Below are 13,477 nucleotides of genomic sequence, written 5' to 3'. Positions count from 1 at the left end.
ATGGAGTGACGCTGTGAGTTTTAACTGTCAATTTTTTTTAACCGAACCTATAATTCTAATTTTTACTTGAACGTAACATTGTTAATTCAGTTGTCAATACTTGATAAATAAAACAGGAAACTAATATAATCTCATCTTGTTTATATTTCCACTGTTGGGAAAATTTCTATGAATGGATTACATTTATAAACTTAACCTTAAACATTAAAGTTTAAAGTAATGGCGAAAACTTATATATGATTTGTCTATCTGTGTTACATCAGATTCTTAATATACGCCTTTCGATACCGGATTAAAACGTACAACACAGTTCAACCATCATCAATTTTTCAGAGTTTTTAAATTTCATGTCACAGACCAAAAATTATGACTTTAGCAAATTAAATTAAGAATTCAAAACTTGCGCGACTTTTGATTCATTTATAATTTGATCCAGTTCTTCTCTAGTTGCGAATAGATTCTTCCTTAACCTGTAAACGATTTCCTTCGCTGTTTCATCACTGACATCTGTGAATTCTTCCTTAACTTTCGCGTTCAGATTATCGAATATCGCGTCGGACATACCATCTTCTATTTTCTCTCTCTCTTCAAACTTCTGTTCTCCTTTAAGAATCTTTCTTAAATCGTCCGCAAATCTTTTTAAGAAGTCTTCTAGAACTTGCTTTACTTTTTCCAGTTCGACTGTCGTTAGATGTTTGTAAGCTGATAGGACATATTCTGACATGACCTTTTTGAAATTTTCCACGTAGACGGCAAGGTTGAATTCTTTCTGCAGGGTTTGGACGTTGTCCGCATCGTACTTGTTTAGATCCTCCTCTAGAGGACTCGCAGTAACACTGGCCAGTGCCAGAATGAGTACAAGTAGGTGATCTGTAACAAAATCTTCTTTTAGAAACCAGTTCTTGTCAGAATTCGTACCATTCATGAACAACATCATTAAAACCATAGACCACTGTTGGACATAGGCCTCTTTTATTTACTTATCCGATGACCTAAATAAGACTATCCACCTTAAAGGTTAGGTTAGGTTAGGATATCTTACTTTGAGCTTGACCATCCATGGCCTTCACTCCAGGACCTTAATGTGGTGTCTTGGCTACCCACTATCACTCCAACTTGCCAATCCGCAGGTCTATATCAGTAACTTAGTTTCGTCTACGGATCTGCTTACCTTGTAACGGATTAAATGAATGCAAATGATTGTTCTAATTTCATAACAATTTTACAAAACTAGCTTACAGTAACAATAGACTGACAGAACAAAACGAACATGCAAAAAGTGCATCGCGGCACAAACTGTCAATATCAAAAGTTTAAAAAACGAATTAAAACATAAAGATTTCAAGGAGCCCAGTCAGTCGCGAACAGACCTCATACAGAGAAATCTCAACCAATAACTTGTTGATACCACGTTTCGTGTTATATTAAAGAAACAAATAAAAAAATTCAGGGTGTCGCAAGTCAAGATTCTTAAACGGAAAACGAAAACCTAAGTTTTAGCAACTTATTGTAAAACTTATTGTAACACCAGACTTCACGTGGACTCGTGTGGGGCCTTTGAAATAACAATTGCGTAGGTGATGGGTCAGCTGTAATTACCTTTTATAACATACTTTATCACATCATCATTATATCAGTCGACAAACACCTTCTGCAAAGCATAAGCATATCCCAAAGCAACCAGCAAGTTTCCGCAATCCTGACTATGATGGCCCACTTAGTGGGAAGCCTGCACGTGAGGAGCGTTTATCGGCTCATGGCCCGTTTTCTTAAACCTTCGACCATCCGGTCTAAGATAATTAAATTTATTTTTATTACGCCAAACAATTGTTTTGATTCGTAATTAATGTAATCACTTTATTGATTGATTTAATGTTATAATAAATATCATTTATTATGTACTAAATTAAGTTTTATTATTTAGTAAATTGTATGACCTTAACACAAATATGATTATAATATATTTGTAATGCTTTATATCAGGGGTGATCAACCTTTATAAACAAGTGGCCAATTTAAATTTAAAATTATTTATTTGTCGTGCCTCAAAAAAAGTAATTAACGGGTGTTTATTCGTAAGTAAGATTTAATGTAACATAACAAGAAAAGTACAGAAAAAGAAATTAAATATTAATCAGAAATTTGGTACGGTTTGTTTGATACAAGTTGATTAATATTACGGAAATTAATAGAGTAGCTACATGTATGTAGCTTTCTAATCTTGCATCACTGTTGTGATCAATGGTCATTTATGATCAATTTCATGATTGAAATCAATCAGTCTGACTGATGAAGTCGCCTACAAATGAGTGACTTTAAATAAATTGTTTCAGTTTTTTTTTTCTTTATTTCGCACCCCTATCTTGTGGAACACATCTTATTTTTTTCCGCACTCTACATCCATTTCATTTTCTTCATTCTTTTTCTTACTTTCCACATTTCGTCTGTCTTACCCTTTCATTCCATTTCCTCTTTTCCTATTCCTCTCTTCCGTCACCTTGTGTGTGAATTGTGATCTCTATATCTTACAGTTAAGAGTCCATTTTCGTGATGAGTTGCGACTCGTTCAGAGTTAGAGAGAAAGAGATGGGCTTGTATAGCAATTTACACGTAAAAGAGAGAGGCGGATAGCTATTGCATGTTTGTATTAAAAATGTAAACTACGGATTTTCGGAACGACAACATCACAGGCGCGGGTGTTTATCTTTTTTGATCCTAAAAGAAGCAAGTGTAAACTAATATATTTATTTATGTTAACAGTCCTAAGCCTGTCAAGTATGAAGGAAATATCGGCTTTACTGTATTCCAATATTTCAATTTTACACTTTTTTCCGCCTTAATGAGTTCTAAGTCTGAGCTAATGGAGCCGAAGATACAATGGATTTATTTTTAATGTTAGCTGCCTTATTCTCTCTCTGAGCTGTACCGAGATAAATGAGATAAAGATATAAAAGAGTGATATATATATACCAAGACTAAAAACATATAAATCACTCTTTTCTTGTCAGGGACACATTTCCATCTCTAATATAACGAGAGATTTACATCACTAAACGTGGTCTCTCATTTCATTCATTCTCATTCGCAAGCTGTTAGCCCAAAGAGCCACGACGTGAGCTATGCTTGAATTTTCATTAGGAGATACATAGACGGACGAAAGTAAACGAAATATCCCAGCGGATTGGCAAGTTGTAATTGTAGTTGGCAGGTCACATAAAGACTAGAACAGATGGCCACCAGGTGCTTGATGATTTCGTGTTCTGGTGGCCACAGACCAGTAACCGCAGCGTAGTAAATCCACTAACAAGGTGGACAGATGAGATTGTCAAGGTCGTCGCGAGACATTGTATAAGTAAAATATTTAATGGAATCAGGCGTTACCCCGCGGAAGTCCATCCTAAGTAAGAAAAGGACCAATATTTAGCCACTTCCGCACATGCAGTCGTAGTCGTGTTGCACCGCTTGCCAGCCCGCTGATAAATGCGTATGCGGCAAACAATGCGAATTACACAACTGCCACTGTTAAATCACTTAACACGTGTTTCACCCCTCCACGGGACATTTTCAGGAGTTATGTTACACCGATTAGTGCCTATGTGTTTGGCACTGCATGTGCGGAAGTGGCTAAATATTGGTACTTTTCTTACATCGTATATGTAAGACCAGAATAGCATTCTTGGTTAGGAGAGAGAATAGAGGAGAACATAGCCTCACTGGCGAGCAAAGCGGGGCGTCGCCAGACCTTTTTGGAGTTCTGCAAATTGGTAATAAGAGAAGCGATAAAAACTAATAAATGAATAGATGAAATAAATTAAAAACAAGAATATTGAAAATATTAAACAAACTTATAATAGAAATGTTAGTCTAATGCGCTATAGATAAGAAAACAAATAAGAGTACTAATAAATAAATCGTTAAACAAATTATTAAAATAATAAAAGTAAAATTGTAGAACTTGAGAAAAGGCGAAAGAAAGTGATGCGATGTATAGAAGGAAAGTGTGAAAACGAATGAGAGATTGTGAATGAAATTAGATGATGGAATGAAAGACATTGAAAAGGACTAAATATTAGTATGAAAATAAAAAAAAGAATATATCATGTAAATAAAGGCCATATCCACTCATGATAGGAGTTGAATGAAAGAAACCAAAGACGGGGCCAAAGAAACCAAAAACAAAACGGGTATATATCAATATATCTTCAGGAGAAGTCTATGTCTAACGCTGGACATCCTGTATCTGAAATAATACATGGTTTATTTTATTAGTACACCTAGTTACACCTACAGCTCTTGTTATATCAAAATGGCGCCCAAAAACAAGAACACAGTGATACGGTCGGAATATAGAAAATATATATATACAAGCGAAGCTACGGTATTGAACTAGTAACAAATTATCAAACAGCACTGTGACTAAAAACATGTGCAAGTTTTCTTTTAACCTTGTTCAAAGACATGTTTATGTATATACATACATTTCATATAAACACTGCGCGATATATATTTTAATATTTTAAATTTTATTTATAGAGCTGGAACGTTTTTTATAACCGTCATAACTAGTTATCCGGATACATATTTATCCAATGCTGAATAGGTAAGATATTGTGGAAAGCACTTTTGTACAGAAAATATTTATTTATTCCAATTATTATCTATATAGGATAATGTTTTTAAACAGATACCGAATGTTATCATTGAAGGATCGACGTTCTCTAATGGACGCCACTACACTTAAAAATATTTGTGGTGGCAATGTTAACTGTTCGGAACTGTTGTCCGAGGTTAACTTTCGAATTCCTGGAGTAAGAAAGCGTTCTAGATCTCTCTTTTTTTATCATCGGCTAGGACAAATATCGGTAAACGTGCACCCTTGTACAGAATGTATGGCCTCCACAATTAATTTGTTAGAAAATTAAAGAATATTGATATATTCTCGTGCTCTCTCGTATCTTTTAAAAGACAATTTTGTTCGAAATTATTGAGTACATACAATACAATTTAAACCATAATATAAATATATAAACCATAATCTTTGATCCCTGTTTAGTAATGTTTTTATTTGTTTTTTTATTGTTTGACTATAAATCATTATATGTTCTCAGTGAGATAGTTATAACGTAACAATTGTAACAAATTTATATTTCTAAGCTTCTAAGCTTCTACTTTCTTACTGCCTTTTGTTACTGTTTATCTCCGATAAAGTAAATAAATAAATATAATCACCACCACCGAAAGAATACCAGAACAGCTTTACTATTAATATTATATCCCAAGAATTCATATCAAATAATCGTGATAAAGGAAAATGGAAACGGAAGGAAAACTCATTTAAAATTCTTGAAGTAAATGTGTGAAGGACACTAGCATACACTAATATTTCGCAATGATTTAACATTTCCTTGCATTATATCTGAAGATTTTTTTTTATTTATGATACTCTCTAAAGACAAAGTGATTTAAAATTCGAACTTATTGAAACAGAACCCTCTAGTAACTCAGAGTCTGTTCACAAAACAGAGGAGATTGGATCGCTATATGTCCTTAATGTAATTCCTTATTACATCGTAGCATCACAATATACCTATAATAATGTTTTGTTTGTCCGGAAAACCTTCCAAATTATTTAAATAGCGGTAATAGAGATAAAGAATAAAAATATCTTGACTACTTCCAGTTTTCGTCTTCAAAAATTAAATAAACCAGTCAACGCACGTGATATGTTATTGTATGTACAAAAAATTCCACAAATAATTTTAGATCTGCCACAGGAGAGATTTAAAACAAATGTTAAAAAATACTATATTATTATATCCTAGAACAATGTACTAACTTGATGAGTAGAATTAAAAGTTGTTGATACTGACTTAGGAAGCTAATTATTGTCACGCGCTCTTTATAAATCTATATTTGTAAAGAGCAACTGTTGAGTTTCTGGCCTGCTCTTGGCAGAACTGCTTCGGTGTTGAACTTGCCGGTGGTAGCTTACCGTAGAGACAGTAACGCCGAAATTTTATGTTGATTGGCAATTCGAATTATTGGAGTAAAGAATATTTTGATTTTGAATTTTGATGTTTGATAGAAACTAGAAAAAGGTTAGGTAGGGTATCCCCCATTAGGAGGACCGAGGACATAGTCTAGGTCGAAGGAATTAATTAGATGGGAACAGCGTAACACCGACTTGACAGGACTTGTAGTGGGAATCTTTCTTTTGAAAAGAAGAAAATGTAAATCGGATTGATTTTCCCAATAATTTATGGTCGCTTTTACAATTCATACACTATGTTCGGATAATTTAAAAGGTTTAATTTATAAAATTCTTAAATTGATTACAAGGTAATTTAGATAAATAACACGGAAGTGTATTGTTACATTATATATAGTTGCACACAAAGGTGTTATTAAGATTATTGAAGCCTTCAGAAAAGTATAACAAGCATATCTTTATTTTTAGTGCCTACTAAATTCACGTCACTAATTTTCTTAAATTGACTAAATATTTATAAAAAATTATTTATTACAATGCATTTTTTCTAAATTGTCAGATAAGCACACACACATACACCCAAAGGCACGCACGTACACGCACATACAGAGAAAAAGATATACACACATACACGCACACAGAGAGAAAGATACGCACACACAGAAACGCAGAGAGAGAGACACGCGCACGTATGTGAGTGTGTGTGTGCGTGTGTGTGTGTGTACAATATCTACCGACCCAAAGTTCTTTTCACTAAACTTTTCTATAAGAGAGTCACTAGATGCAGGAGCACAAACAGCTCTATTTTAAAGAGATATGTAAATACAGAGATTCCTATGGGCAAGTCAGATAAATAACCGTATTGTGCGAGTGAGACGGCAAAATACATCTGCAATTGCGCTGACAGAGACTGCAAAAGTATATAATTTTGTTATTTTGTCGTCATCTTATCAGTCCAAGGCCTCCCTCACATATATCTATGGGGGATATACCAAAATCGCCATGTTCAGGAGGCAGGTTGACGACCGCAGTGTGGTATTATGGTACTCTGGAAACTTGTTTAGGAGAAATGGCGATCTCATACATAATAATAAGTGCACAAAGTGTGAATTGTATAAAATATTATCCCTGTAATCAAATCCGCGACCTACAATTGCAAATCTAAGTTCTCGCTTAGCTACCACTGCTGTTTTGTTTTTCTATATCTATTTGTAACCAGGGGAACTGTCTACATAATTATCTTACCGTAAAAACTTTGGGTAAATATGCATCTGTTTATTCAGTATAGCCATAGTTGATAGCATGCATTCACTTGTTAGTGTTTTAGTTTTTCCAGTATTGTTAATTTGAAATATACGTATATATTTTTGTCTCAAGGTCGATACGTAACTATGTTAGTACAAAACTTATGTATTGTTTAGTTTAGTATGTACAAAAAATATTAAAATATTACGTTATAATTGTAATTCGTTACATTCCTAGTTGAATATTTTGATCGACGTTAAAACATTTCCAAGAAAAGAATGCCTAAATTCCCTAGCTTCACTTCGCTTAATTGAAATTGAATTGATTTTTTTTTAACTTTATATACATTTAACTGTGGTATATAACTGCCATTTAGTTCCGTGACTTTTAGCTATTTCACTGGAGTATAATCTGTTTTCAAAGTTAGGAGTGTTTCATTTAATTTCATTTTTTTTTCTTCTTTTTTTTTTTAATATATTGGTCGTATGTAACCAGCTTAATTAAAAAAACAACGGGAGGCAGGTTGAGGATGATGATAAAATATGAATTAAGTTATCAGACCACATAGCAAGCAGAACAGATTGCCGCAGGGGTCCTCGAGATTCCGGAATGGAGACCTTGGGCCAGGAAACGCAGCGGAGGACGTTCACCCACAAGGGGGACAGATGATCTTGTTCAGGTCGTCAGAAAACCCTGGATCCAAGTCGCTTCTAACTAGTCCTATTAATAATCTCTTGGGAAAATCTATGTCAAGCAGTTAACGTCGTACGGCTGGAATGATGATTGGGGAAAATGGTTTCTTCGTATTTTATATGTAAATTCGAAATATATGTTTTCAAAGTTTGTGTACATTTAACTATAGTACATAGGTAAATTTTGTTCGATTATTTTTTGCCATCTTGTATGTAGTAAATAATAAAAATATCGCTACAAGTCGTTTTGGCTGTCCTCTCGATGTTAACTTGATACTGCCTAAGGAATTCTGAAGAGAAGGAAGTAGAAAGAAATTTGAAAGTTTCAGGACAAAGCTATGTGGCGGATGTATTGCCATTTCTAAGTAAAACTCTCTTATTTTTTTCTGAGTGACCTTGAACCTGAGTGTTATTGTTTTGTGATAAATTTTCGATTCTTTTACTACGTCGTGACTGGGTAAGCTAATCTTGTTCCAATCTTTTTAAAATAGAGTCCATTTATTTCGTAACTGAGCGTCTAGAGCGAGTTGCATCTTTGAAATCAAAATTTCCTTTTTTAAAAACGCTTAAATCAATCTTTTCTGCACTCAGACACATGCATCTTGTGGAACCAACTCTATAAATGTCACAAAAAATTTTACTACGCGACTTGCTTTGCATTGTTGAAAATACCGAATTTCTTTAAAGAATTCAATCATTATGAAAATAAAAGAAATCAAAAATAACACGCGGCGAGACAGTGCAAACTCGTTTCGACTTTTTTAATGTTACCTTTTGTAATGCTGACTAAACCAGCCAGACACAAATAGTATAAGCAAAAAGATTTTAATAAAAGGTTGCATATATATATACAGGGTGTCCGGTAATGAATGGATAACCTTGAAATGTCTTATAGTACAACTTATGTCCGTTTTAAAAAACACTGATTTAAGTAATTGCAAGCGGAGACAAAATAAATACATGCGAAGTCGAGCAAGTCGAATGATGCACTAAGTCCTCTTTTACATTTAGCTCTTCTTTCTCCCTCTTACCCAATTCAGACCCCTCTTACGCTTTTATTATGTATTTCTAATATCTCATGTGACTGTCTTTTATTATTTATATTTATTATTAAACTATTTATAATATATAAAGACAAAATCGTTATTGGAACAAGTCATACGCGTATATAATAAAAATCTTGATATTTTTATAAAATTATTAAATTTATTCGCTAAAAAGCAAGATTGATCAAGTGCGACGTAACAGGACCAGGATACTTCAAACCACAAAAGAATGCAACCGTAGTCCTGAGTCATAAAACACTTGTCTGGTCAAAATCTAAGAAATTGGTAAAACATGTTTAATAAGAGTCGACGACCCCTTTGTTAATATGTAAACAATAGTAAAAACTTGCAAAGATAACATTCATTACAAATTTTTACCGCCTATAGCAAGTGTTGTTTCGTTTTGGCTAATAACAGACGTGTTTCCTAACGTGGTTTATATATATGTTACATACTAGCTGAACCCGCAAACAGTGCTTTGCAAAAAAATAAAGTTTTTAATTAACAAATAAAAAAAGGGTTGATCGCAGAGGGGTGAAAATTTAGGCATGTATGTATTTTTGTATGCTGTATCATAAAAAAATAAAAACAAAAAATTTCGTTAAAAAAAAAAATTTTTTTAAGTGTGAACAACCTTTAACACTTAGGGGTATAGAAAATAGATAGTAGCCGATTCTCAGACCTACTGAATACGCATATTAAATTTGGTAAAAATCAGTCAAGCCGTTTCAGAGGAGTTCAAGTTCGAACACCGTGACACGAGAATTTTATATATTAGATATAGCCATACAGTGTAATCAATCTTGTGAGATGTCAAAAAAGGATTTTTGAATCTTACTTTATAATAAGAATAAATAGAAAAAAAGGTTACCCGGTGAAACAGGATAATGTTTATGTAGCTGCTAAACAATTCGATTATAATATGAAGCAATCTTTTTTCGAAGCAATCCAAACGTACATTTAAATATGAATAAATACATATTTATAGTTATGTTTTTTAATGTCTTGAATATTCGAAGGTGCTTAGCGAAGCGTATGCGAAAGAGTAAACATATCTTACATTGTTACAATAATATAGGCAAAATAAACTGTAAACAAACGATAAATAGACGACAGAAACTAAGTAATAAACTGGATATAATATTGTAGATATTTTGGACAAAATAACTTATTTGTAAACAAGTATATATGTTTATAATCTGTACTCACTCATCGCTTGGTGAAGTAGCTTCGCTGACAGACTGCAGACGACCGGCGCGCGCACTTTGAGCTGCTGACGTAATTATTCATAAACGTGGACGATGCTATGCAACAGTTATCCAATCAGATAAACATATTAAAAATTATATATTTTTATTATTTTCATGTATATTGTAATATATTCACTTAATGATAAGTAAGAGGATTAGATAGGTCTAGGCAAGAGAGAGACTTTTTTGTGTTGTAGACCCCTTGCCATGTTTTTCCGTGTTGGGTAGACCCCCTACTTACCTGATATTGATTTCCTGTAAATTTCTAACTGTAGTGAAGTTTAGCGTTAAAAACTTAAAGTAAAAAAACATGTTAATTTACACATTTACTAATTGAATATAAATTAAAACTATTCAAAAAAAAATTGTGTCTGTTATGTAAAATATACGTAACATTAAATAAACTAAAAATAAAATAACATAAGCAATTAGTCAATATTTTTAGTGAGAAGGACGAACCTGATGCTTTAATAATAAATTATCAACATTTGGCGTCAATTTTGTAACTACTTATGTAACACATCTTCATAGGTACTTTCATAAATAATGTAAATGTTTTGATATTATAAGATAGTATGATGTGAGTAAATAGATACTATCAGTGTATATGTTGAGATCCACTATCGTGGACTCCCATCTTCATTTCATGGACTCCCAAAATTTTTTCGCTGACGTAGACTTCTTGCAGGTTGTCATAGACCCCTAGGGGTCGATATAGACCACTTTGGGAATCACTGGTCTAGGTGATGAAATGATGATGTTGTCAAGGTTGGGAGAAGTCGCTGGATGCGAGTAGCGCAAGATTTTGAATCATATTAAAAAAAATTAGTACAAAATCGTGGATAATTATAGAAAGCCGCCTTTTTCGGCTAATTTTATTCAACCTGTATCAAAGAAACAGTACCAAATTTCTGATTAAAAATTAAAGTACATTTATTTCATGTATTTTTTATGTTTGTTTGTTTTTATTTTGCATTAAAATTTAATTCTTTTTAAATTTTTCTATTAATGTTTATTATGGATAAGCATTGTTACTTACTTTTTTTGAAACCCGCCTAATTAATAATTTCAAATTTAAATTGGCTATTCAAAAGGTTGCTCACACCTGATATGAAGCCATACAAATAAATTATAATCATATTTGTATTAACGTCATACAATTTACTAAATAATAAAAGTTTGTTTTGTACAAAATCGTTGATAATTATTAAGACATTAAATAAATGAACAAAGTAATTAATCTAATTACTAATTAAAACAGTCGTAATGCGTCTTAAAAATAAACATACAACAATTACTGTCATAATAATTTAATTAATTATTTTACACCGAAGGTTTTCGAGTGAAAACCATGAGACAGTAGACTCGGTATGGGAAGGCTTCGCACTAAGAGGACCTGGAAGCCACCTGGACCAAACTCGCTGGGTTCGGGCAGCGTAAGACTTGTCATAGTGGCGATCTTAAAGGGAGACTAATGCATACTTTTTTTAACAAATTTCTTTGTGTCGCTTACAGAGAAAAAGCAAGACTCTTGGAAAAAAAAAAAAAAAACTATCACTTTTTTTAATACAATATAATGATGATATTTCTCTTTAAATATGATTAAGGCACTGTTAATAAAACGTGGCTTGTACCCCAACAGTGGTAATAAGTAAAATACAATAGAAATTTCGTTAATTTTACATATCACCGTTCATAAAGTAGTAAAAACAATTCAAGTTACGTACCAAGAAACAGAATATCATTTCTTGTTGCATCTTGCATAATGCGTGCCAACCAATTCTTGCGGATGATTCGTATACATGTACATATGCAGCTAATGTTCACTGTCTGTCTGTATTAATAAATAAAATTCTCGTGTCACGGTGTTCGAACTTGAACTCCTCCGAAACGGCTTGACCGATTTTTACCAAATTTAATATGCGTATTCAGTATGTCTGAGAATCGGCTACTATCTATTTTCCATACCCCTAAGTGATAAGGGTGGTCCACCACTAAATTTTATTTTTAATTTTTTTAGACAATTTTTTTTGGTTTTTATTTTATTATGATACAACATACAAAAATACATACAAACCTAAATTTTCACCCCTCTACGATCAACCCTTATCTTACATTTGTTAATTAAAAACTATTTTTTTTTTTGCAAAACAACGTTTGCGGGATCAGCTAGTTAATATATAAGCTTTTATTTACAATAACCTAAAAAAAATCTATAAATTAACTACATTGGTTAAGATAATTGGTTATAGATGGAAAAGCTTTAAAATTATTAATTTATGGCAACGAAGCAATTGTAAGCAAAAATATTTGAAGCTTCAACACTTACTTCGAATCATCTTGTATAAAGTGATTGGTCTTGAAATATGTTTTACTACTAGAATGTCACAGGCCAATAGCTTGTGGCAGGATAAAGGCTGCAACATATACTTCTCGTCGTTACAGCCCATAGACACCTACTGCAAGGCATGTGGTACCTCTAGAAATATCTATGGTGGAAAATACCATAATCGCCACGCTTGGCTGCCGAATTGGCGATTGCAGTGTTGTATTATAGTACGCAGATGACACTGCTGCCAATCTTTTGGAAACTTGCCTGTAAGTAATGGAAATCATATATAAAATGCACAAAGTGTGAATTATTTAAAATTGTTTACGAGGAATCGAACACCCAACGTATGATCGCAAGTCAATCCTTTACCGCAGAGCATCGCACTGCTCATGTACTAATTTTTTTTATATAATCATTACGCTATTTATTGTTTCTAAAACCATTAAACTATGGTTTTGGATAATGTATACCCTGTAGTAATTGATATCGAATGAGCTATTTATTCACCTCTAAAGCTTTTGAAGTAATAATCTATCACCATGAATATCACTATGTCATTGGAATCCTCCACTGGGTACAGGCCTTTTCCAGGTCAGTCCAAGTATCCTTATTCTTCGCCTCCCTTTTCTACCTACGTTTCTTACCTGCTATTGTTACTATTTATAAAACAAACATATATATATATATATATATATATATATATATATATATATATATATATATATATTTGTCTCTTGGACTAACATTCAAACAACAACCCATTGAGGTATCCCATATCATCGCTTCTAGACTCCAGAGTACTCATATCTTGCTACGTCTTGTCCTACGTCACATTGTATCAATGCGATTTTAGCAGCATCTGTCAACCTTTAATAGCGCAGAGGGCTATTGCTTACCACCTTATATTTTCACCATAGACCAAG

The 13,477-nt window shown here is 33.0% G+C and overlaps 1 protein-coding gene across 1 annotated transcript; it reads right to left on the bottom strand.

Annotated features, from left to right (window-relative positions):
• Nucleotides 1-227: 227 nt before the first annotated feature.
• LOC137927420 (uncharacterized) lies at nt 228-10,222 on the bottom strand. Its single transcript, XM_068771227.1, has 2 exons — nt 10,182-10,222; nt 228-870 (listed from the first exon to the last, which is right to left on the bottom strand). The coding sequence occupies exons 1-2, from the start codon at nt 10,183-10,185 to the stop codon at nt 386-388; spliced, it is 489 nt and encodes a 162-aa protein (XP_068627328.1). The 5' UTR covers nt 10,186-10,222; the 3' UTR covers nt 228-385.
• Between the last annotated feature and the right edge of the window lie 3,255 nt (nt 10,223-13,477).

Source organism: Battus philenor, unplaced genomic scaffold (genome assembly GCF_028537555.1).
Source record: "Battus philenor isolate CCGP_79_NKW_IND1 unplaced genomic scaffold, ilBatPhil1.0.hap1 SCAF_30, whole genome shotgun sequence".
Taxonomy (NCBI): Eukaryota; Metazoa; Arthropoda; class Insecta; order Lepidoptera; family Papilionidae; genus Battus; species Battus philenor.
Note: the sequence above shows the minus strand (reverse complement) of the source record. Positions and strands in the feature narration are given on the sequence as shown.